The sequence below is a fragment of the Tauraco erythrolophus genome, chromosome 24 (genome assembly GCF_009769465.1).
Source record: "Tauraco erythrolophus isolate bTauEry1 chromosome 24, bTauEry1.pri, whole genome shotgun sequence".
In the NCBI taxonomy this organism is placed as follows: domain Eukaryota; kingdom Metazoa; phylum Chordata; class Aves; order Musophagiformes; family Musophagidae; genus Tauraco; species Tauraco erythrolophus.
Genome location: NC_141488.1, coordinates 4,612,974 through 4,635,722, shown reverse-complemented (window position 1 = coordinate 4,635,722; position 22,749 = coordinate 4,612,974). Strand labels below are relative to the sequence as shown.

The 22,749-nt window shown below is 47.3% G+C and overlaps 1 protein-coding gene across 2 annotated transcripts in view; it reads left to right on the top strand.

Moving 5' to 3' along the window:
- The window catches only part of ARID1A (AT-rich interaction domain 1A), a 60,024-nt gene that overhangs the window by 14,441 nt on the left and 22,834 nt on the right, over positions 1–22,749 (top strand). For both annotated transcript variants that reach the window (XM_086625966.1, XM_086625965.1), the window contains exons 2-4: positions 8,987–9,199; positions 9,906–10,367; positions 11,232–11,345. In XM_086625966.1, the coding sequence (XP_086482092.1) occupies positions 8,987–9,199; positions 9,906–10,367; positions 11,232–11,345 (789 nt within the window). The remainder of the gene's footprint in view (positions 1–8,986; positions 9,200–9,905; positions 10,368–11,231; positions 11,346–22,749) is intronic.

The following is a 22,749-nucleotide window of genomic DNA, read 5'->3' as shown; positions in this document are numbered from 1 at the left end:
CCTAGTTCCCAGAGCATCCCTTGTGCTGTTTCCACAAGGACATGTGCTCAGCCTGTGGACAGGAGAGGGGTCCACGAGGAACCTGCTGGCGAGTTGCTTGTCCGTCTTGCGAGGACGACGGTACTGTGCGAACCCGGCTGCGGGCAAGGTCGGACCTGTCATCCCGCTGCTGACTTGGCACAAAAACAAAGCAGAATTTTCCCCTCTCCCCGGTCAGCCCACCTGAGATGGCGTTTGCAGCGTAAATCTTACTTGAGGTCCTTTGGTACTACAGCTTTTCACAAGTCCGGAAAAACGTCCTGTTAATGTGAGCGTGCATCTGCCTTCGAGTAGCTCCTGAAGATTGCAGAAAACCAGTTGTGTGTCGTCTTTAGGTATGATAGTGGTTGAAATATTATCTCAGGGGTCCTGAGAGACGCCTAAATGCTGTGGTGTGATAAGCAGTGAGGCCGTGTGTCAGAGAGGACAACTGTCTGAAGAAAGGAACCAAAATCCAGAGCCTTGGTAAGCTGGATTTGTTGAATTTGTTAAGGAGGGTTTAAAGTCAAGCTGAGAAGCAAAGATGAGATCAACAAATGCACTTTGTTTAGGACACAGGCAGGCTTGGCACTTTCCCACCCTCCACCTTTAAAAAAAAAAAAAAAAAAAAGAAAAAACCCAGAACCCCACTTGTTTTGGGGCATGAACCCTGTACCCCCTGTCAGGTTATTTCCAGGGGCTCTCATTTCACTTCCCCACCAGATCACTTTCTTCTGATTGACTTCTTTCAGGAATAAAATGTTCCATAATGATACATCCTGTAAGCAAAACTCTGGTCAGTTTTAATCAATTTGAAGAGTATTAGTAAGAGTGGTGCTTAGGAAAGTCCTCTGAGATGTGTGGACTGGCCTCTTGCTGAGAAATGTTAATAGGGTAATTACTGACTCGTGTTTAGGAGGAAGATACAGTTCACAGTATAACTGCTTGGAGAAAACTTACTCATCTTTTTTCTACTGGTAAAACTCAGTATCCTGGATTTACAAAAAGTCTCCCCAAAGGAACTGCTGTAATAAATGGATAATCAAGGCAAGAAGCAACATTTATCAGGGCTGATTTTAACTTTACAGGAGCTCCAAATAACTCTTAGTTAGAAGCAGGTGACTGAATTAATTCAGAAAACATCCCATTTTCCGTTTGTGTGTAGCGTTAGCTACGCATTCCGGGGTCTGTGTGTTAGCAGAAGATTAGAGGAATAGAAAGTGTCTTGGGTCAAACTCTGACCCAGTGGGAAAAGTCAGAAGAAAAACCGGGGTCCCTGTGGTTGCAGAACTGAAACTGTTGAGCAGAGGTCAGTTGTCTGAACACTTTGGCAACCAATAATTTAATCCACGTTGGTAATGAGATGATAATGATATATTGCCTCTTGGTGATGTATTAAAATCTAAGTTAAATTCTAGGATTTGTGGGGGCAAGATGGGCAGTTTTATTTTTCTGTAGCTTACATAAAAATTGGATTGTCCTGCAAGTTTCCAAACAATGAGTGTTTGTAACCCTGAGACCAACCCTGTACTATATTCCAAAAGTCAAGTTTTGGTACCCAAAGCTTACGGGTGTGAGGCAGAGCAACCCAGGCTGCTTCGTGGCTGGAATTTCCCGAAGTGATGGGTACTGCCCTGGAGGGTGGGCAAGGAGGGTAATCCATGGGTGCTGAGGAGTGACCTGGTGTGTTGTCCTGCTTGTTCTGAGGGACTGAAGGAAGTTGATGGATTTCTCAAGTTTAAAAAAGGGAGGGGAAAAGAAAAAAAAGAGGAAGTGATGTTCTCAGTAAACACGCTTGTTGTTTAAGCTGTCCTGGTGAGGTGCTTGGTATGCTTCAGTGTAGCGTTTACCACGGGGTTTTCTGGGTGTTTTGTCTTTTGGGGGCATCTCCATCTATTACAGGAGGATCCTTCTTTTTATCTGAACTTCAGTTTCCCCTCGGGCTCTTCCTTCCCTCTTTAAAAGCAGACCATCATGGGAAGAGAGGCAACGAAGTGTGACCCAGCTGGCCCTGAAGGAGGCCGTCAAAGGCAGCGAGTTCAGACTGGGATATTGACCTTAAATAGATCAGATGGAAGTGTTCCTCATGGGAGGATGGACCATGTTTGCTCGCGAATGGAGACGGTCGTTAGCTTGTGCTTGTTTCTCCAGACTGGTGATGGAGGAGTTGGAGTCGCTTGCACGTGGACTTTGAGAAGGCACGGATGGCTATGGAAGTGTCTGAAGTGCAAACTTTGAGGCATGAGGGTGACCTTCTGAAAGTAGGGTTTGCTGAAGTATCTCGTGTTGCTCATGGATGTCATCGTGGTACCCCCCTCCCTTTCTGTTTATGGAATGACGTCATGACGTTGCCATGGTTGCGCGGTGGCAGTTGCAAGGGAGTCAGTCTTGCAGTTGGTGTGAGTGGCAGCCGGGCTGGTTTTGGTGGGTCTGCAGGGCTTCGTGCCAACTTGGGGCAATCCTTGCCATGGCTTTCCTGCGTGTTCACAGGTGCCTGTGCCTTGCGTGCAGGTACTACTACGCCTTATGGAGTTCAGCACAGGTGAGTATGCGGAAACCGGGGTTTGTCTTGATCAAGGCACTGGTGCCATGATGCTGTAGGCAGCAGAACTCTTACGGTGCCCTTTGAACTTGAAAATGTGGCAGAGGTTTAGTTCAGGGGGAGGACTCAGAGGTGGGAGGTTAAAGCCCTCATCCCTGGAGGCAGCGTGGATGCGGCGTGTTAATGGTGGTGGGTGTTGGGACCTCTAAGACCTGACCCGGCGTTGGGGTCTCGCGGCAGCCTGAGCTCTTGGTAGCTCTGGAGGATGTGGAACGTGCTAGAAATGGCAAAGGTTGATGCAGCCTCTCCACATGGATTAGGGTTGCTTTTTGGAAACATTAATGCTCAGTTGATAAAGCTGCCTGGCAGCCTTGCGCTCAAAACAAAATGTTTTTCCTGAGGGATTCTCCATTTGCCATGACTCTCACGTGGAGGTTCCCCTGCCTGCCTTGGCATGGTTGGTGTTTCCCAACAGAGTGGAAGGCACTGAAAAACGGGCAGGGAAGGCTGCTGATTTTGAACCCAGGTCTTTTCCATGGGCCACTGGAGGTGAAGGTGATGCTGCTGTCACTGATTTCTGCTTCATACAGCTTGTTGATTTTTAACAGAAACAGAAACAACACAGAAAAGTTGGAGGACCATGGGTGGTTTTATCCTCTTGCCTGGTTTCAAAAACTAAATCCAATATGACCGTGATCCTGGTTGACTAATTTTTAGGAGAAATCACCCCGCTTTCCCAGCATTGTCCATCACTGATACAAATCTATAGCAACATTGCAATCTGTAACATCACTGGCCGCAGAGACTACTTGCCCTTGCCTTTGGGTAGCAGGGGGTCGGGGACACGAGGAAAGCACATGCTCTTCTACCAAGACCTAGTTTCTTCACTTCAGTAAGATCCCACCCGGATTCAGCCTCAGGGAGGTGAGCAGTTTGTTCTCCGAGCCCGCGGGATGCTGTTACCCAGTGTTGGCGTGGTGAGCATCTTCTCAGCTTGGCAACTTCCAGGCCTCTGGTCTCTGGTGGTCCCCGTCCTCCGACCAGCCTGACGATGGTCGGGGAGCAGCTGCCGCCTCTCGCCAGATTCTCAGGGCCGGGTCGGGTTTGTCTTTGTACCGGCGCTCGGCAGCCAAACAATAGTTTGTGCTGGCGGGGCCATGTGGCGCGTCACGTGCGCGGTGCTGTTTCTGCCGGGGTCTTTGCCCATCTGTTCTCGGCTCTTTCTGGGTTATCAGGCGCGGGTCCAAGTCCTCGCAGGCAGCCAGCTCCGTGGCCAGAGATTACGAGCACTAACCTTCCTGGCAGGAGTGGTGTGGCTTTGCTTTTTATGCAGATTAGCCATGTGCTTCTCACTTCAAGGCATTCCACAGGAAAAGACATTTCCTGTGTTTGGTTCTCGGTGGGCGGCTCCGGCACGTCGTACGGAGCTGGGGCCGAGCCTTGACGCGGCGAGCGGGCTTGGGAGAGGGATTACGGCGTGCGGCCCCCCCTTCCCCTTCCACCTCCACCGCTACGTCACCACAACACAACCACACGCGCGCTCGTACTGTTGGTGTCATTCATTCAGTGCCAAGATTGCTTTAAAAAATTCCCTTGGCCCCAGTTCAAACAGGAGTACAGCTGGGATGTGTTAGATTTTAGGCAGTCTGCCCTCAATTTGAGATGAGTTATAAATAGCAGTGCCGACTTCCTTAACTACCACTCTCCGAGGTAAAATGCAGGTTAATTACTGTGGGAATCAATTAGGGCTTCTCTCGGTTAAACAGCCAGGAACGCTTTTTATTATTTTTTTATCACAAAAAATGGACAACGGATCTGGTCAGGAAAAGATTTCGGATCCAAGGTGAGAGCTTAGGGCTTTTGTATTATTTTTTTGGCCTTTCTGTTTTTCTGGGGGCAGCTGAGGAAACCAGTTGTGGCCAATACCCGTGTTTGCCAATAACCGAATGACGCTGATTTGAAACTGGAGAGTTCAGTAAATGGCTCTGCTTCCTTTTCTTCCTCTGGCATAATAAAATACAAATATGTAATAAAGTAATGGGGGAAAGTCAGAATTACGTTTTTCTATACAGCTGCGGAGGGTTTGGCTCTTGCTTCCAAAGTGGGATTTGCCTCTTCCCTTTACTCATTTTCCTGCTGGGACCGTTAAGCAAGTCCCCTCCAATTGAACCAAACTGCTCTTTCCAGAAGTCAAATTTCTCTTCTACCAGACGAAATCTGAAAAGAATTGTTTGTAGAATCTTCTTGTCTGCTTAGAAGGTTTTTTTTTCTTTTTCCCCCTGGAAAACTCCGGCGTTGTTTTTGAAGAAGAGGTGGTTTTCACGGTGCCGTTTCATTTTAGAGGTCTGACATCCTTTACATTACACATACTGATTTGGAAAGCTTTTGAACTGGGCAATTTAAGCTTGCTTTGGGCTTGCTCTTACAAGCTCTTAGTCTAGAAATATCTTAAATTTTCTCGAAAGCTCAGCAGTTTCTCTGGAGCACCAGCTTACGGTTGCTTTCATTACACACCGTACCAAACAACTCTGCTTTTTAAGGTTTTCACTGGGGACAGGACTATGTTTTGCCAAGTTTTGGTACTTAACAGTGTTATAAAACAGCAGAGATATGGAGATTGAAGGGAGAATAGAAGCAACTTCTGTGAATGCAAGGAGGTGTAAGCAGGGGGTCTGGACTTCAGTGATCAAGGAGCAACACTTTCTCTCAATTATGTCTCCCTGTGGCAGGGCCTTTGCTTTTGAAGTGTAATCACAGTAATCTGCTCCTGTGGTTTCCTATTGAAAGGATTTCCCATGTATCAGTCCAGAGAAGAATCTCCAGCCTTTTGCAGTCGGGGTTTGCTATTTCCTTATTTATCCCAAAGCGTTCTTGCAGTCAAACGGGCGTCGCGTCCTCTTGGCTTGTCCATCTCGTGTAACGTGGGTGTAGGGAGGGGGTGTACAGAGGAGCCGTGCGGCACCTCCGCTCCCCCCAAAGTCTTCGCACGAGCCCTTGGATCGATCTGCGCTTCAGCACCGCCTTTCTACTCTGACTGTTCTTTTCTCGAGGCACGTGTAGTTAAGTTGCCTAAAAGGATTGAGATAGCGGATTCAGTTCGACTTCCCGATGGTGGACTCCGTAAGCTGGAGCAACACTGCGAAGACAGAGCAGTTACAGCCTTGTCAGCGAGAGATGTGTGTCTTTAACGGGAGATTTTGAAGGAAGAAACAACACGTCATAGAATGTTTGGGTTGGAAGGGACCTCAAAGGTCATCTAGTTCCAACCCTGCCATGGGCAGGGACACCTTCCACTACACCAGGTTGTCCAAAGCCTCATCCAGCCTGGCCTTGAACACCTCCAGGGATGGAGGTTTGAGCATCTCAAACGCGTCGCAGCGTTTGAGATGCTCACGGCAGCCCCAGGAGCACGAATTAGCCTGTTGGTTTGCAACGAGTCAGGAGCGCGCGTATGAAATAGTTCCTTCATTAGAGATTAATTGGCGTTTACATTTCTTCTGTTTACAGAATTTTATCTATAAGGCTGTAATTTAGAGTGATACTCTTCATGTTTGTTTTTAGCATCCTCTGTGCGCTAGGGCCTTGCAGAAGAGTGGCAGTTCAGAGCAGCACAGTTTGGAAGCACGTTGCGTACTCCTACGCTGAGCAATCAAGGTGACGACTTGGTCACATCCTGGAAATATGTTTGAGTTTTGTGTTTTGTTTTTTTTTTTTTCTTTTCTTTCTCTTTTTTCTTTTTATGCCTGCCTAAACAGTTCCAAATGTTTCTTGAAGTTTTTTAACAGTCATCATGCTTCCTGTAGGAGTAATGGAAAAGCGGATCTTCACCTTGTTTCTGTCCTTCCTGAAGATATGGTTAGCTTTGTGGGTGACCACAGACAAGAAAATCAGTGCAGAGGAGGCAGCACATGGGGTGCGCGTATTTATTTATTTTTTTTAATAAAAAAAAAATCCCCAAACAGGACTGCATTTGTGAAGCTGCCTTTGCTAGCGGGCTGCCAAGGGGAGGTAACAACCAGGAGGAAGCAAGTAACAAACGGAAAAGATGCTGAAATGTTTAGTTGGTAACCCCAAAGTTGCACTCGGATCAGGTAGAAGAAGGAAGGAGGTGTGCGTTTTGGGGGGGGAGGTGAAGGAGAGGTTTGACTTGTCCAAAGCTGGGGGCTGGGAAGAGCTCCTGGTGGCACCGTTTTTACATACCAAAGTGGGGAGGGAAGAGATGTCAGCGATATAAGGTGATGCCCACAAGGGAAGGCTCGGGAAGCATTAGGGACAATTGCTTGAAAGATGAAAACACGATTTGCATCCGTTAGGGCGTATGAAAGCTCCACATGGTTGCTCCCATTCAGGAGGCAGTCACTGCAGCTCTGAGGATTCAGACCACAGCCATCAAAGACATTTTTTTATTATTATTCTTTTGTTTGTTTGTTTTCTTCCGACCCCCTGAATGGAAGCTCCTTTTCAGAGCGTGGTAGAAAAGGCCGTGTGGGTACGTGATGTGGTCTGTGGGATACGGCCGTTCAGGAGTGCAGGGATCCAGGGCTTCTCTGGAATTCCGCCTCTGAGCTCCTGCAGCCTCTGTCCGTGCGACTCCTCAGCAGTAGCGTCTGTGATAACTTGAACGTAAAACTTGAACTTTTTCAGAACTGTTTTAGCATCTGTGTAGGTGAAAATGGAAATGGAAATATCCAGCACAGCTGAGCACGGCAGGGCTTCTAAAATCTGCCTCCGCAGAGAGAATCCCACTGGTGCCATGCACGTGGTTGTTTGTGAACAGCTTCCATAGGATGGCAAACACCGTATTTGCAGGGTGTCCGGGGCTGAGCCGGAGTGGAGGAGGGGACTTGGACCTGGTCCTTAATTGATTTGTGCCATACTGGTGCAAGTCTAAGGGAGCCTGATGTCAGCTGGGCGGCTAGCCCTCCCCTTACCAACAATGGGGTGCTTTTCCTGCCGTCTCCGTTAAATCCCTCCCATGGCCCAGCTCCTGTTGCCCCACAAGAGTACCATTAACTCCCCGTCGTGCCCCTGCTTAATTCCGTTTGGCATGGGCTCGGTGCTGTGCCTTGCCTGGCAGGCGAGACGTAGCAGACAGCTGGTCAAACAAATGTTTCCAGGGTCTGCGTGTTGGGACTTCAAGCTGTGCTGGCTGTTGGGGTAGGATTTTCTGAAGTGTAGCATACTGCACGAACTTTTTTTTTTCCCCTAGGAAGGTGGATTCTGCAAACATAACCGAAATACTGTTCTGGTCTCGGGGTTTCTTTGGGGTTTCCAGCAGGAGCTGGCTTGGTGCAATATTTGCCTGTGCAGACCTGTAGTGCCACTCCTCAAGCACCTGATCTCAGCAAGAGAGGGTGGATCTGTACCAATACCACCCTAGGGCTAGTTGCAGGAAGGAATGGTGTAATAGAGAGTCCATTGTCATGGTGATCTGGTGGAAAACATCCAATTGGTATTAGTTAGGTCATCAGGAGATCAGCGTACAATTCTTACTCAGTCTGAGTGATGGAGGTTAAAGACTGCGCCAGGATTCGTGGAGAGGTCGCTACCCCGGAGCAGGCTGATGGCAATCCTTGCTTTAGTGTGGGGAATAGCACTGACTGGGTAGAAAGACCATGTTTTAAGGTTTATATAGTGTTTTCAGGAAATTTGATTGACTGTTCTTATGTCTTGGCTCCAGGCAGGGGTAGTACAGATTAGGAAGTCGTAGGAAAGTTGTGTTTATTCACTCGTCTCATCGTGTCTGCTCTAAAACTTGGGGATCTGACTTTCAAGGCTGACCTTTTTTTTCATGCATCAGAAGGAATTTGATTTAGAAACCTTTATTCTACAAAAGGCAGCAGGCACAAAGCATATCTAAAAAAAGTAAAATGCAAAAATGGAACTGCAGTTTTGAATGTTGTGAATGTCAGTAGCGCTGCCCAGTATTACTACATCAATATGGATTAATTGAAACGCGTAAGTGTAAATAAACAGCCTGCAGTGTTTTGGAAGACCTTGTTACATGTGAGGGAGGCAGTGTTTCTTGTGAATATTTAAATTTTCAGCCTAAATTTACCTTGTGGAATATCTGGATGTTAAACTACTACCTACCATGGGTAAAAGCAACTTACACTGATAATTAATCTTTCTTCATGATCCTTCGCCGCTTCTTTCCTGTCCTTTGACCACGGGAGATATGTCAGCATAAAACCACTGCTTCTCCTTGGGTTTGTTCTTTGTGAAACGTCTGTAGGTTTGAAAGGGCAGCAGGAATCCTGCTGTAATTCCAAACGTAACTGTGGGGCTTAGCACCTGAGAAGAGGCAGACAAGCTTCTGCTTCTCTGCGCCAACCTGTCGAAGTTTTCTTCCGGAGTTTTTTGGAAGCTGTGAACGATTCCTGTATGTAGCTGGATGTACATCATGTGTCGCAACTTGCTTTGCAGCCTTCAAGCCCGATGGATCAGATGGGGAAGATGAGGCCTCAGCTGTATGGAGGAAGCAACCCGTACACACAACAACAGGGACCTCAGGCGGGGCCGCAGCAAGGACATGGCTATCCAGGACAGCCGTATGGGCCACAAACTCCCCAGAGATATCCCATGGGAATGCAAAGCAGGACGCAAAGTACAATGGGCAGCATCTCATATGCACAGCAGGTAGAGCACCCAAGCTTCTGTAGTCTCTGTTTACAGCAGGGGCAGGTGGAAGAGCAGCAAAGCCCTATGTCTTCTGAATTGACCACCTTCTACCAGGTCGGAGTCAGTTGCTTGGGTAGAATGGGATTTCTTTGGGCTAGGTGTTGCACCACACCTGGATGCAGGTGTGGTGGATGTACCGAGGACCTGTGGAATCCTTGCTTCCAAGAGAGGCAGCAGCAGAGCAGTGAATCTAACAAGGGAAAAATCAATAGCGAGGGGAGTGAGATAATCTTCCCACTGTATTCTGTTAAAGACACAGCTCTTCTTTACAGAAGAAATTACTTCCAGGTCAGTTTTGGCTCATGACATGATCTAAGTGGCTCCTGATGGACTGTTTGTAGGATTCAAAAGGCTGCCACCTTTTTTTTTTTTTGAGCAAGCAGTCTTTCCTTTCAATGTTACTATCATAGAAGGGTGGTCAGATAGGGATCCCTAAAAACTTAGTTATGGTGCCTGTTACAATTTTGTTACTGACAAGAATAATGTCATACACAAGTGACTTTTGCTGTTGCCACCTTATATCGGTGGTGGCATTTCCAGTACATTCCCAGTTAACTGCTCTGCTCAGGTCTCTGAATTTTTTTCTTTTTGAGGATAATCTTACTTTGTGTGTGTATATAAAATGCGTTCATAACTGATATAATTCTATGCTCTTCTTCTGTAGATTCCTCCTTACGGACAGCAGGGTCCCAGTGCATACGGGCAGCAAAGCCAGACTCCATATTACAACCAGCAAAGCCCTCATCCCCAACAGCAGCAGCCTCCATATTCTCAGCAACCTCCATCCCAGACCCCTCACTCTCAGCCTTCTTATCAGCAACAGCAACAGCCTCAGTCTCAACCTCCGCAACTTCAGACATCGCAGCCTGCGTATTCTCAGCAGCAGTCCCAGCCGCCCCATCAGCAGTCCCCAACTCCATATCCTCAACAGCAGTCCACAGCCCAGCAACACCAACAGAGTCAACCTCCCTACTCACAGCAGCAGTCACAGTCGCCCTACCAGCAGCAGCAACAAACTCAGCAGACAGCTTCCTCGGCTCTTTCTCAGCAGTCATCCTCGTACCCTCAGTCACAGCCGCAGCAGCAGCAGTCTGCATACTCCCAGCAGCGCTTCCCCCCTCCTCAGGTAGGCTGTCTCCCACTTTGTTTCCTTTTTTAAGTGATTTTGGCAAATCCTTTTCTTTAAAGTCGGTTGAACTACACGTCAGCAAGCTGGCTGGAATGATTAAGGTAATGGATGTGCTGCCTTCTCCGTTGTGTCCAGATCTGTATCTCTTTGCAGAGAGATGTTACGGTGGTAACAGGCTGAGCCCTGCTAATACTGCAGTTTGGAAGACTTAGTGTTGACTAAATGCTGCTGATTGGCAATACCAGTCTAAAGGATGTCGTACTGGAATGGTATTCATGCTGTGTCTGCAGAAGTTCTCCAGGTGGTCTCCAGAGCTGCTTGGTTTAGCACAATAGCAGGACACAGTTTGCAGAGTGACACGTAGATGGTGACAGAAGAGGTTGCTCTTAAATCTAAAACTTGGCTTTAAGGAGGAGAAATAAAGCAGCAAGTGCATGGAATTGAAGAGAAAATCATGAATCAAAACTTTTTTTTAATTTAGAAATTGTATTTATTTTCAGCAAGGCTTAATAATATTTTAATAGTTGTGTGAAAAGCTAGCTGGGACCTTTCAGCAAACAGTATCTCCCAGGACAGCCTCTGTTCTTCAGGATCTGTAGAAAGTGAAAGCTGGAGAATTACTGTGTTGTCACGTTTTAGACTTCTGCCCCCAACACTGTCGCAGGCCGGCAGTGCCTGTCCTCCTGCGGAGCAGCAGGCGTGCTGGCATGAGCCCTTTGCTGTCTTCTTTCCTGTTCTGGGCAAACGTCACCGAGGGTACATCATTCTTCCACAACGTGAGAGTACACCGGAGTGATTCCGGCAGAGCCTTTATTTTATTCCCATTTGTGATTGTTTTTTTGGTGTTTCTTGATGTTTCAGGAGTTATCTCAAGACTCATTTGGGTCCCAGGCATCATCTGCTCCCTCAATGGCTTCCAGTAAAGGGCAAGAAGACATGAACTTGAATCTTCAGTCCAGACCTTCTAGCCTGCCGGTGAGTGGTGAGCTGAGCTGGAAGTGAACGGGGCGAGGGCAATCAGAAGCTCAGCAGGATAAATTAGCACTGGTAGTATTCCACATGGAAATGGGAATGATGGAGGCTGCCTGTGCTTTTTACTAAGTCATTAGCTTCTGGCTTCCCACTGGAGATTAAATGTAATTTACAAAAGTAATGGATTTGAGAGTAAAGTTTAACCCTAAATACTCCGCTCTGTGTGTTCTAGCTAAAAGATTTTTTTTTGAGCTTTCTCTTTGCAATGTCTGAAGTACCTGACCTCTCTTAGAGTAGTCCCTGACCTTCAGGGGAAAGAGTCTAATTTTTATTCTATTTTCCTGTTCCTTCAGCCCACTGTTGGTTAGCAGACGGGCAGCGTGGTTCCCTTTCTGTGTCGTTGGATCCTTATGCTGCTGATTTAAGCTTCTTTGGTCCAATCTGACTGAACAGTTGGTGAAAAAGACAAGTTTATTAGTACCTGGAGTGAGGAAGATCAGTCACAGATAGCTCCTTCCCTGACAGATGGAGAATTATATTTTCTTTTGCATTCTAAATCTGCTTGCTGTATGTACAGTGAACAGTTGGGTATGAGATTAGTGCCTAGTGTTCCAGCAGTTTTTTGGACCGGAATAGTTTAACTTTGGGTTAAAGCTTCAAGAAAATAGAGAAGGGTTAAAAGTTTAGATTAGTTTGCACAAGTTGGTCTGTGCCTCTGAGTTTTGAGCTGCTGAGTTCTGATTTTGCTGGTTGCTTTCATTGTGAGTGAGCTTTTATTTTTTTATTTAGCCACTGCCTAAGTCAGTTTTCTGAGCTGCAGTTGGATTGGCCAGAGGAGAGTGAGCTGAGTACATAGCAAAGTTATTTTTGCTCTCTGCAGTGAGAATGGCTTTGTTGTGATCCCCTTGAAATAATTCCTTTGGATTGTGGGTACAAATTGTCACCCAAAATACAAAGTGATTCTAGTTCTGACCACCTAATGGGAGTAGTTGTGGGTTGTTTCTTTTTTCTTTTTTTTTTTTCTTTTTTTGCCTTTTGGACCCTGATTACAAAGATTTAATTTGCTCTGAGGCCTGGGGAAAAAATCCTTTTAAATAGCATGTTTCTTTCCACTCTGCCTCTCCACAAGTTCTTCCATGTGACCCATCTTCTGGCGAAGAATGTAGGAAAAGTGAAGCCACTGAAGTAATTGAAGAAATTGCTCTAGCTCCGAACGGTGGGAAGTCCTGTTCAGTGGCATTGTTGATAGAGCCTTCCTGAATCCTGCCAATCAGCGTCCGCTGACTCAGATTATAGGAATTAGTTGCTCTGCTTAGCAGAAGTGGCTCCTTCTCAGCACCGAGTGGGAGTTTGTTTTATACCTTGTGGTTAAATGCGTTTGGCCCCTTGCAAGTTTTCCCTTTTCCCAAGCAGTTTAAAAAAAGATACCCATCTCTGCTGTGAGAGCGAAGGAACCTAGAAATGAGGGAATTGGATCCAGTTTTAAATGCCCACCAATTTCTGATCAGGTACTTTAGAGTTTTGCTGAAGAGTAATGCAGGGTGCAAGAAATTGGTCCAGCTTTTAGAATTGGCTGGCTCTAAAGCTTGTTTCTGTTTCAAACAGACTTTAGGGTCATCTTGTTTTCCTGACTTTTTCACCAAATAATTTGCATTTAGGAAGTCAAGCAATCTTTAGTTTGCTCAACCCAGGTTTACTTTTGGGCCTTCTCTTCCTCGGTAAGCAAAAATTAAAAAAAGGAGACCCCCTGCAGAAACTCACCCTTATTCTCTTACGTGTTTTATTGTTCTTTGTTCTCTAGTTAGGATCTTGTAGGACAAGACCAGCACCACTGTTGGTAGATTGAGACGTGCATCAGACAGTGATGTTGTGGAATGGTTTGAAGGGAGGACCTCTGAGGTGTATGGAAGCCAACTCTTTGTTTCAGTGATCACTCTCTTGCACAAAGTTTGGCCTGGGGATGCTTAGAAACAAAAGAGCTGCGTGGAAGGGTGCTATCAATTTATTTTTATCTTCCTTATATTGCTTAGTCTGTCTGGTTTAGAAAGTTTTATCCTACTCGGGAGGATTCCTAGATCCCTGTTTTGTCATTATATATGACTTATGGAAGCATAGTTAGTTTGTGGGCTTTTAATTTTTGGTGGAGTTCTGAGCCCTTTTCCAAGCCTCGGTGGGTGCTGTGGAATAGCTCACTAGGTATCTTGGAATCAGGGCAAATAGTGCCATGCATCATCTTTAATTAAACATAGATCAGCTCCAGCAGGAAAAGGAGGTTGCTGCTTTTTAGGTTCTTATGAGGTGTTAAATTTAGGTACCCAGCACCTTTTCGAGTCTTTGGCCTTTACACGTTAATATTGTACATCAACATTGATGTTGGAGTTCGAAGCAGTAAAGGGGGGAGTATTTCTTTGGCTGATCCTATCACCATTTCAGGTGGCGGTGATCTCCTGGGTGGTGACATTGTCAAGTTGCCCAACTCCTGGGAGCTCTTGCTGGCTTTGTTAGGATCTGCCTGAGAAACAATCGTGTTGATTGTTCTGGGTGGGGGTCTTCAGGATACCCTCCCGATAACGATTTTTGTGTCACTGGCTAAACTTTTTCCTGACGATGTTCCCATCTCCAGACTTCTAACAGCAGAGGAGTCCAGTTACTGATTTCTTTAATGGTTTGTCTGCTCAGAACGTCTGGTTGTCCATTTCTACTTGTGTTATAGGCTGGTCTGGCTTAAATGTCTCCTGGTTTGTTGTTCCCTTTCTGAAGGTTACACTTGCTGTATTTTCGGGGAGAATCCTGCTGCTAACTTGAACTTGCTGATGCCTTTTGAAGAGTGATGTGTCCACGTGAGCGTCCTGGCTGGTGCTCTTTTCCTGTAGCAGGCTGGGTGAAGAACTTCTCTGGAGAATTTGCTGCTTCCCTAGGGAGGCTCTGTCAGGATTGCAGCTAAACTAAACTTCGGTTGCTGTTGTGTATGGGAGAAGTGAAGCGTCGTCTTTTGTGTCTGGGTGTAGTAGAGGAATCCTTAGTAGAAATCTGTTTCTCCCAGGAGATTCCCTAGTCTCTTCTCCTTAGCAAAGAATTCTTCCTGGCGAGTCGTATCCAGTTTCTTCGGTGTCTTTACCTTTTGAGACTTGGATTCTGAGCCTGTAGGAGTCAAATATTTCCAGCTATTAATTACTTTGTGTTTACACATGGAAGGTGCTGGTAGCAAGTACAGGGGAAGCAAATGGGATGCTAGGACATCCATTTGGGTTCGGATTGCAAATCAGTTCTGCTGCAAAGTTCTCTGGTCTCATGAGGTTTGTTGGGAGGAATCTTGTATCTTGTTACGAAACATGCAACAGATTGTTACCTTGGCCCAGTCTCCATCTTACAGACTGCCTTCAAGGAGTTGAGTGCAAGTGCCTGGTGTCTTTGAGATGGATGAGGAGTTAGAGCCTCAAGACAGTGGTTGCTACACCGGGCTGTTCATACCTTCCCAACCACGGGAGTTGATACCCCGTGGTGTTAGGACTTACAGGTTGGCCCCAAAAGCATTTTATAAAGCAAAACTGATTTGATACCAGTATATACTGGCTTGTATTTGCTTTTCACTGGGTCTTCTGGGATTTCTCTGGTTGAAGTTTTCCTATCTGTGGAAAACAAAGCTTTTGTGAGAGGTATTGTTTTCAGCAGTGCTTTGATGGGAAAGGTTCTGCATGGGGTGGGACTTGGGGCCAAACCAGGAGGGCAGATACTGGTGAGGTTTTGGAGGTCCTGAAGCAGCAAGGCTGTGTTTGAGTTTTTGTTGCAGCAAATGCGTAATGACGCAAACTGGGGCAGCTTGTACAGAAGCTTCAGAATTCCCACCCCAGAACATCCTTAGTTTGTTTTGGTCGGTGTACTGCGTAGCCTGAGGGAAAAACCCCATCCCTTTTTTGGGCAACTTATTTTCATCTTGATGTGGAGTGGGAATCATTTTAATCGCAGTATTTTGCGCTATTGGAAAACTCTTCTGCTTATCCAGCTGTGTTCCACTTTGGTTCTTCTCTGACTTCAGGTCTGAAAAGTGTCTTGTCAATGGCAGAAAGGAATATAACTAACTGAAACCCAATGCTTGATCTGCTCGGAATGTGCATTCTGGTCTTGGATCTTTGCAATATGGATTTAACAAAATTGGGTTCTGTGGGGAGAGGAGAGGAGTGAGGCTGCAGAGTTTGGCTCATGCAGAAAGAATCTTTCTGTCAATATCTCCAGCAGTTGTGGGGTGTTTTTCTTTGTTTGGTCGCCTCTTCCTTTCTTAAGTCAAGGAGTTTCTGAATTTGGACACTCTGGAGGTTGTCAGGGAAGCACCGTTTGGATTTTCTGTTCTTACAGAGTGGTCATTTCAGCTGGTGCTGTGTAGGTCCTTGAAGCGGAATGAAGTTGAGCTCGGTCAGCTGCACCCCCTGACCTGGAAATAATCAATGCAACAGGCTGAAATGCAGCAGAAAACTGTCTCAGAGCTGCCATGGATGGGGAGGGAGGTGCAGCCCAGGAAATTAACATTGTCTTAAAAACTCAAAATTAGTTCAAAATTAATCATTTTGACAATTTCTTCTGGGAGAGGGGAAAAGAACCTTTTCTAGTTGAATTTGCTCATCACTTCAGACTCTTTTTTTTTTTTTCTTTTGGCTCTTTTTTCTTTTTCCATATGGGACTTCCTGCTTCTGTTTGGTTTGTATTTGGCCTTTTGAGCTTGTCTTATTGCTTGCCTTGAGAGAGGGATTAGTGATGGATGCATTTCAGAGCACGGTGGCTGCATGCTGGGGTGCCTGGGCATCAGCGGATGTGCAGATAAACACCCGAGGCGTGCCTGAAGGAGCACGATACCTGAAACACTGGTATTAGAGATCGGTGCATTCCAGTTTATGCTGATATGAAGGTTTCTATCCCAAGTTATGGTGATACAAGGAGTTAAAAATTTATTTTTTTTTTCCTGGCCAAGGCTCCTCTGCCTGAGCTTTTCGGTGTGTGATTGTGGCCATCATTTTTGTGTGGTTTCTTGAGAAGGCTGTGCTTTTTTTTTTCCTTTTATTTATTTTTTTTTTTTATTTTTTGTTTTGCTAATAACCTCTACAGCCACAGAGAGTGCGAAGTGCCCCTCACAAAGCCACCTTAACCTTCCAGCCACTCCAGTGACACGTTTCACGCCTGTGACCTGCTTCTCAGGCTCGCTCAGCTATTTGTCCATGTGGCAATTTTCTCTCCTCCCACCCCTTCCTCCGGGTTCGAACTGAGCTAATCCGACCTGCTGCTCAGGAGGAAGCTCCCCACCCCACGCTGCATCGCCCGAGCCCACTCCGGGCTGCACGGAGCCCTCCGCCTTCACCACCTATAAGCCTCCCTTTGGAGACGCCGCCGCGCGGAGCCGGCGATGCAGCTTTGCCGGAGCCTGCGCTGGCAGCGGGTTGCGCTATGCTCGATGCCGGGCTCGTTTCCTGTTTCTATTCTGGTCATGAGCGGCTCAGCTCCGCTTCCTGCCTGCACGCCTCGCACAGATTCCCCTAACCCCCCCCTCCACCTTTCGTTTTCTTAGGAGTGATTTCGGTTACGGAGCCAACGGAAAAAGAAGACGGCGACCTTGGCGTGGTGGGCGGCAGGGATGGCGGGTGGCTGGCTGGGGAAATGGGCTCTTGCTCTTAAGAGCCTGACCGGAGCTCCTAGGCGGGTCAGTGTTTAATCAGGAAATTGCTGTAGGATGACCAGTTCTGGTCTTGGATCCCGAACAATAGTCTGTGCTCTGTCGCACGCGCCCCCTGCGCTGCCGCAGCCCGAAAACACAGCGCTGCTCCCCGCGCCGTAGCCGCTGAGACGCGCGCTCACGAGGTGACCCTGCGCTTCGAAACGCGCTCGCAAGGAGCTCGTGGTTGGAAATCCGTTTTTCACTTCCTTTTTGCTGCTGACTTCATGTCATTGGAGACCCTTTAAAATGTGCGGAAGCTGCTTGTCGGTCTGATGTCGGGCATGCTAGCCTCCTCCTCTTCCCTTTCCATCAAAACTTAACCCTGCCGGAGGTCCCGCACCGTGCGAGGGAGGGAGAATCCGTGTTGGCGTGACCTTCATCTGCTGCGCGGAGCGGTCGCAGGGGTAGATGAAGGTGTTAGCTTTGGCTGACGGCGCTGCGCGCGTTTTAAACGCCGCCACACCTGAGCTTTCAGTTTACAGGAATCATTTTCCTGTTAATGTCCTTTTGGCACGCTTGGAGTGCGCGATCATAAATGCCGTGGAGAAAGCTCTTTCCACATGGCGCTCCAGCGTGGGGCATGGCAGGGGCCCAGGGCTCGGGCTGCTCCGCTCCCTTCCTGCGGCGCTCGATGCGCTCGTGCCCGCGCCCTTGGAGGTACAAGGTTCGCGCTGTGATTTCAAACAAGTCCTGGTAGTTGGAGGAGGAGTTGTGTAATTGGTTTTTATTATGATTTTGAAGCAGGTCTTGTCCAGGAAAATAGAAACCTTTATTTAAAAGGGGAAAAAAATTAAAAAAAAAGAGTTGAATTTCCTGAAATGACAAGAAGGGACATCTCTAGGAATTGACTGTTGTGGCACCCTGACCCCGAGGGCAGCGCTGGGCGTTCATCAGCTTCTGGCCTGGGCCAGGTTTCCGTGGTGATGTTACCTCTCCCTGCCAGGGCGAGAGGAGAATTTCCGTGATTCTTTCCAAATGTGTCTTCAGTTCCTCTGTCCCATCCGGACCAGCGGTACCTGGGTGTGGGTGTGGTGGACGGGTTCTCGACTGGAAGTGATTTGTCTGGAGATGCCCCAGCTGGCAGCGCCGGCGGGCTCAGCCGTAGCCCCTCATGTCACTCCGTTGCTGCCTCCCCACAGGTATGATGGACTTTGGGAAGGAGCTGCCAGCTTCCAGCTGTCGTTTCGGCAGCTTTTTTCCAGCGAGGTGACCGCCCGGCTCATCAGGCTTTCAAATACCTGGTGCCTTAGGAATCTTGTTCTCTCCTAAAATCTTCATTCCTTCTGCTTTTTTAGAAATTGATTCTGTTGCTCTTATTGTTTCCAAGAGCCTGATAACAATGCTAAAAGCCGAGTTGTCTTGAAATCCAAAGTATTGGCCTCAACAAGAGCCTTTATAATTTTTAATTGTTTCAGACTCCTGCTTTTGCTGCATTTCTTTGCTCGCCCTAGCTCGCGTGGTTGGCATGGTGGCATAATCACATGCTGAGATGACTAAATGCTTTCGGAGTCTAAATTGAACACATCGGAGACTGGAAAGCGCCTTCCAGAGGAAGCGCTGCTGGGGAATTGGAATATCCTTAGGGCTGGCAATAGGAGAGTAACTTCCTGCCTCTTACGTGATTGAGCGTTTTATATGATCTGGGGTTTGTCCTCAGACCGAAGGAGAATACTTAAAAACCTCTGGAAGAAAAACAAAAGCTCTTTAAATAAACGAGTTGTGGTCTGTCATCTGAGGGCTGCACTAGTTTCTCGCTTGCACTTTCCTCCCCAAGGCCTGGAGTTAGGTCAGCTTTTGTGATCGATGTGATCAACTCGTAGTTCTCGCTCCCATTGCATCCCAACACCTTCCCAAAAAGATGACGTTGCCGAGAGCATCCTCAGATGCTGCTGTGATGTTGCTGCTCGTTGTGCCTGGGGTCCTCCGTGCTTCTTTCCTGCAGCTTGTTTTAGGATCAGCGTTACTGTCGAAGCTTGAGGTTTTATCCTTCCGCGTGGCGACGCCGCTGCAGGGATGGTTGGGCCAACATCGGTGTCAGCCGAAGCGACGCTACTCTGTCAAGCAAAGCTTTAGCGTTTCCCATTGCCGTTTGGAATATTTCATGTTGGATCAATGTTTAGATGAACCTAGGAGTACTTTTTAGAAGCCGAGTGGCTTTCAAAGGGTTAAATGGAAGCTCTCTGGTGGAGAATTTTGCTGCTGCATTTCGCAGGGTCCTGCAGAAGAGCTCAGCACCCAGCGCTCCCCGAGCGGGAACGCTGCCCTTCCGCGCGGTGCGTTTTCCCTTCCGCGACATCTTGTTCTGCGGATGAGTCGTGTTACTCCTTCTATACGTTGTGCTGCACGTACAGCTTTGGAATCTCTCCTCTCCAAAGGCCGAGAATGTGAAATTCGTATTTGCTCAGTGTTTGGAGGGGAGGAAAGCTTCCCCCTACCCCTTTTTTCTTTAAAAAAAATTTATTTAGAAGGTGCTGAGAAGGAGGGACGGCACAGGGTAGGAGCAGTGGATGTGATTAAAGCTCCTGCCGAGTAGATCCGTGGGAGTGGAGTATCGACCTCTGAAAAATCAATGGCTGCTGCGGTAGCAGCGCTGGCTGTTTGCAAGGGCTCCCGTTGCAGGAATGTAGCAAAGCCAGCAGCACCTCGTCTGCCATCCTCCCTTTTTATTTCGTACCTGCTTTCTGCCAAACAACCCGACTCACCTACATTTACTGAGGTGGATTAGAACAGCAGCTTATTTTTGCAATCAGAGTAAAATTCTTGCGTGGCACTGAGCCCCTCCTCCTGACAGCCTCCTTTCCAAGCGCTCTTTTTCCTGCAGTGCAGCTAGAGCGAGCGGCTTCTACCAGTTTGTCTAAAGCCAGCCTGGAAGAATGAGCTTTTCAGCTTCTTTTTTGAGCAAGAAAACGGCACGAATCTCTCTTGCATGTTCTAGTCCCCATCTTAGGTCTGTAATTGTTAGCGCTGATGCCTGAGAGGAGCTTACACTCCTCATGAGGGAATATGGACTCCGTGTAGCAGAGGCTGAAGCCTTGATAGTGTTACCTTCCTGCTGTTTGTTTTAGTGGGCTGGTGTTTTTCCCTGAAGTACTAAAAGTCTAGCGCTTACTTCCTTCAACTAAGAACTGGATGAGTAAGTGGCATGGAATAGGTCCTGAATGTTTTTGTGCATGATTAGTTTTGTAACCAGGATCTTGGATTTTCCTCCCGAAGAGCTTGCTGCAGAACCTGAGATCTGTCTAGTTCATAGTTGCTCATGTGTGGTTCTTGGTCAGATCAGAGGTTGAGCTTCCAGGGTCATATCTGAGAGGCCAAACCCAGTGATTTCTTTGCATAATTAAATCCCTTTGTTCCTTCTTACTGCTGATCTTGGCCCATTTTGAAGCAGGGATATGAGAGAGGAGGCAAAGCCATGAAGTTAGAAAGCTTTCATAAAGCACAGAAGTGTACCGTGCAGCTCATGCTAGTGTGGCAGCCACCTTCCTTCTGGTCATTCCCTGTTTCTTACGCCAGGACAAAGTAATCTTTCCCTGTTAAACTAAAAGCAAAGTTTTCAGCGTCTCAGAGAGTAAGAGGTAAGAGCTACGTGGCACTGGAGGAAAGCTGTATTTGCTCAAGGGGACGCCAGCTTGTGTTGCTCGGCTTTGGTTGTATTTGATCAGTCTTCAGTCATCTTGGGTGGCTTGGGAATGTGGATGAACATGCTTCCCACACGTGTACGAACACAAAATCGGTAACAGGTAAACTGGCTGCTTAAAATGACGTATTTTTGGTTTCTACCCCACTCCTCCCAAAGTATGACAGGGTACACAGCACAGAGGAGCAGAGTGTTAACAAGATCTCTCATTTCACTTTAAATTCCAGAAATGTTCTAGATGTGGAGAGAGATTTTATCAGAGATACATCCTGCACGCATCCTTCCTCCTCTCCCCCTTTGTCTCTTGTCCAGCCCACACACACACCAAGAATGACGATCATCATTTTAGTGCTGTAAAGATGAACTCATCTTCTGCACAATAACCGATGGTAGAAAAGCAGAGTGAGGTGGATGGTGGTCTTCCCTGGGAAAACTTGTATACTTTTGGGATAGGACAGGACTTGGAAATCTGCTTTGGCTTTGGAATAGATCACTTTCTTCTCATGGTGGTGGTAGGACTTCACCTTCCTGCCCACGGTGTTCAGCGTTCCTGTGGCTGCCTAACAAATGCCGAGAGCCAGTGCTCAGTGGGTTTTGGTTTGTGGCAGTATGTGCTGATGGTTTTTGTCAGAATTTTGAAGTAGGGCAGGTGAAATGGAGCTGGTGGTGATGCAGGGCTTGCAGGAGCGTGTGTCTCCGGTAAGCTGGACCAGCTTGGAGATGGAAAAACTCCGTTCTGACTCTTTGGTTTGTCAGCAAGAAAGTGCTTCGGAGACAGTAGTTTATAACTCTCTCTAGATGAAAAGCATCAACTAGATGTCTACCGTAGCTTAACTTGTGTTACCCAGCTCCAACTTCTTGTTTCTACTGGCAAAGCAATCTGGAAGAGGCAGAAACTAAGTGGGAAGGCGATGGCAGGATGCAGAGCCTTCTCCAGACCCTTCCGTCGCATCTGGGGAAATCTCAAGTCAGCTTTGCAAGGTGCCTCCTTGGATGTGATGTGAGTCTGTAAGTCTGGTGTAAACGGAGCACGGTGAGGTCTCCAGGACACTTTGTGTTACGAGGTAGAGTGCTTTGCGAAGCATGAGACGCAAGATTCAGTTGTCGGTACGGTAGAAGGAGGAACAAGTCTGTTTCCCCGAAATAGCAGGGAGATCCTGGCTTGCCAGTCAGCTGTGTAATTTTTGTGATAGAGAGGATTGAGGTATTTTGGGTGTGGAAATAAAAGGGAAGGAAAGGACAAGCTTGGGATTTTTAAGTGTTGATAGTTCTCGTATGAGTGGAAAAGCAACTGCAGAGAAAATGAAATTGTAATAGAAAGTAGGTATTTCAATTAGTCAGAAGCAATGAAGAGGCTTTTTCCCTTTCAGAAGGAATGGGGGAATAAATTTAGCCATTGTTCTCTAGTCTTGCTTGTAAGCATCTTTATGGAAACAACTGACCTTACAGAGTTTCTAAGTTCCACCACATGCTCGTCTCCAGATCATAATTTCCTTGAGTGCTGTCTGGTGATCTGGTAGTGCCCACAGTCATCCCAGCCCGGCCGCTCTCCTTCCCGCTTTCCCTGTGCACTCAGGCTGGGGATGGCCAGGGGAGCAGTCCCTGAGGGGGGGATGGATTTGCTTTCTGGTCAGTCTTCCTGCTCTTCCACATCGCTGGGATGGGCTGGAATGGAGCCTTGACTCTTCTCCAATGAGGTTTTCTTACCTTGATCTTAAGCATTTCTTGTTTCATCTTTACGTTTGTTTAACAAATGAGCCTGTATCAGATAGTGAAATGGTGGTTCCTCTTTTCATAGAAAAAAACCCTCGCTCTTTCCAGCATAAACCAGCCGGCTCCCTTGCACTGGTCACGCCAGGACTTGCAAGCCTTTCCCTGAGACGGATGAACTCCCGTGCCCCCTCCTTCGGGTACCAGATTGTGCGATTTCAGGCAGGGTTTTGTTGTGGTGTGAAAAGGAGGTGTGAGCTGCTGAGTCCCTGTTTGTCAGCAGCGCTGCCGAGCCCGCGCTGGCATCGCCGACGCTCGGGCAACCAGTCGCAGCTGGAACAGTTACCGTTTCAGGGTCC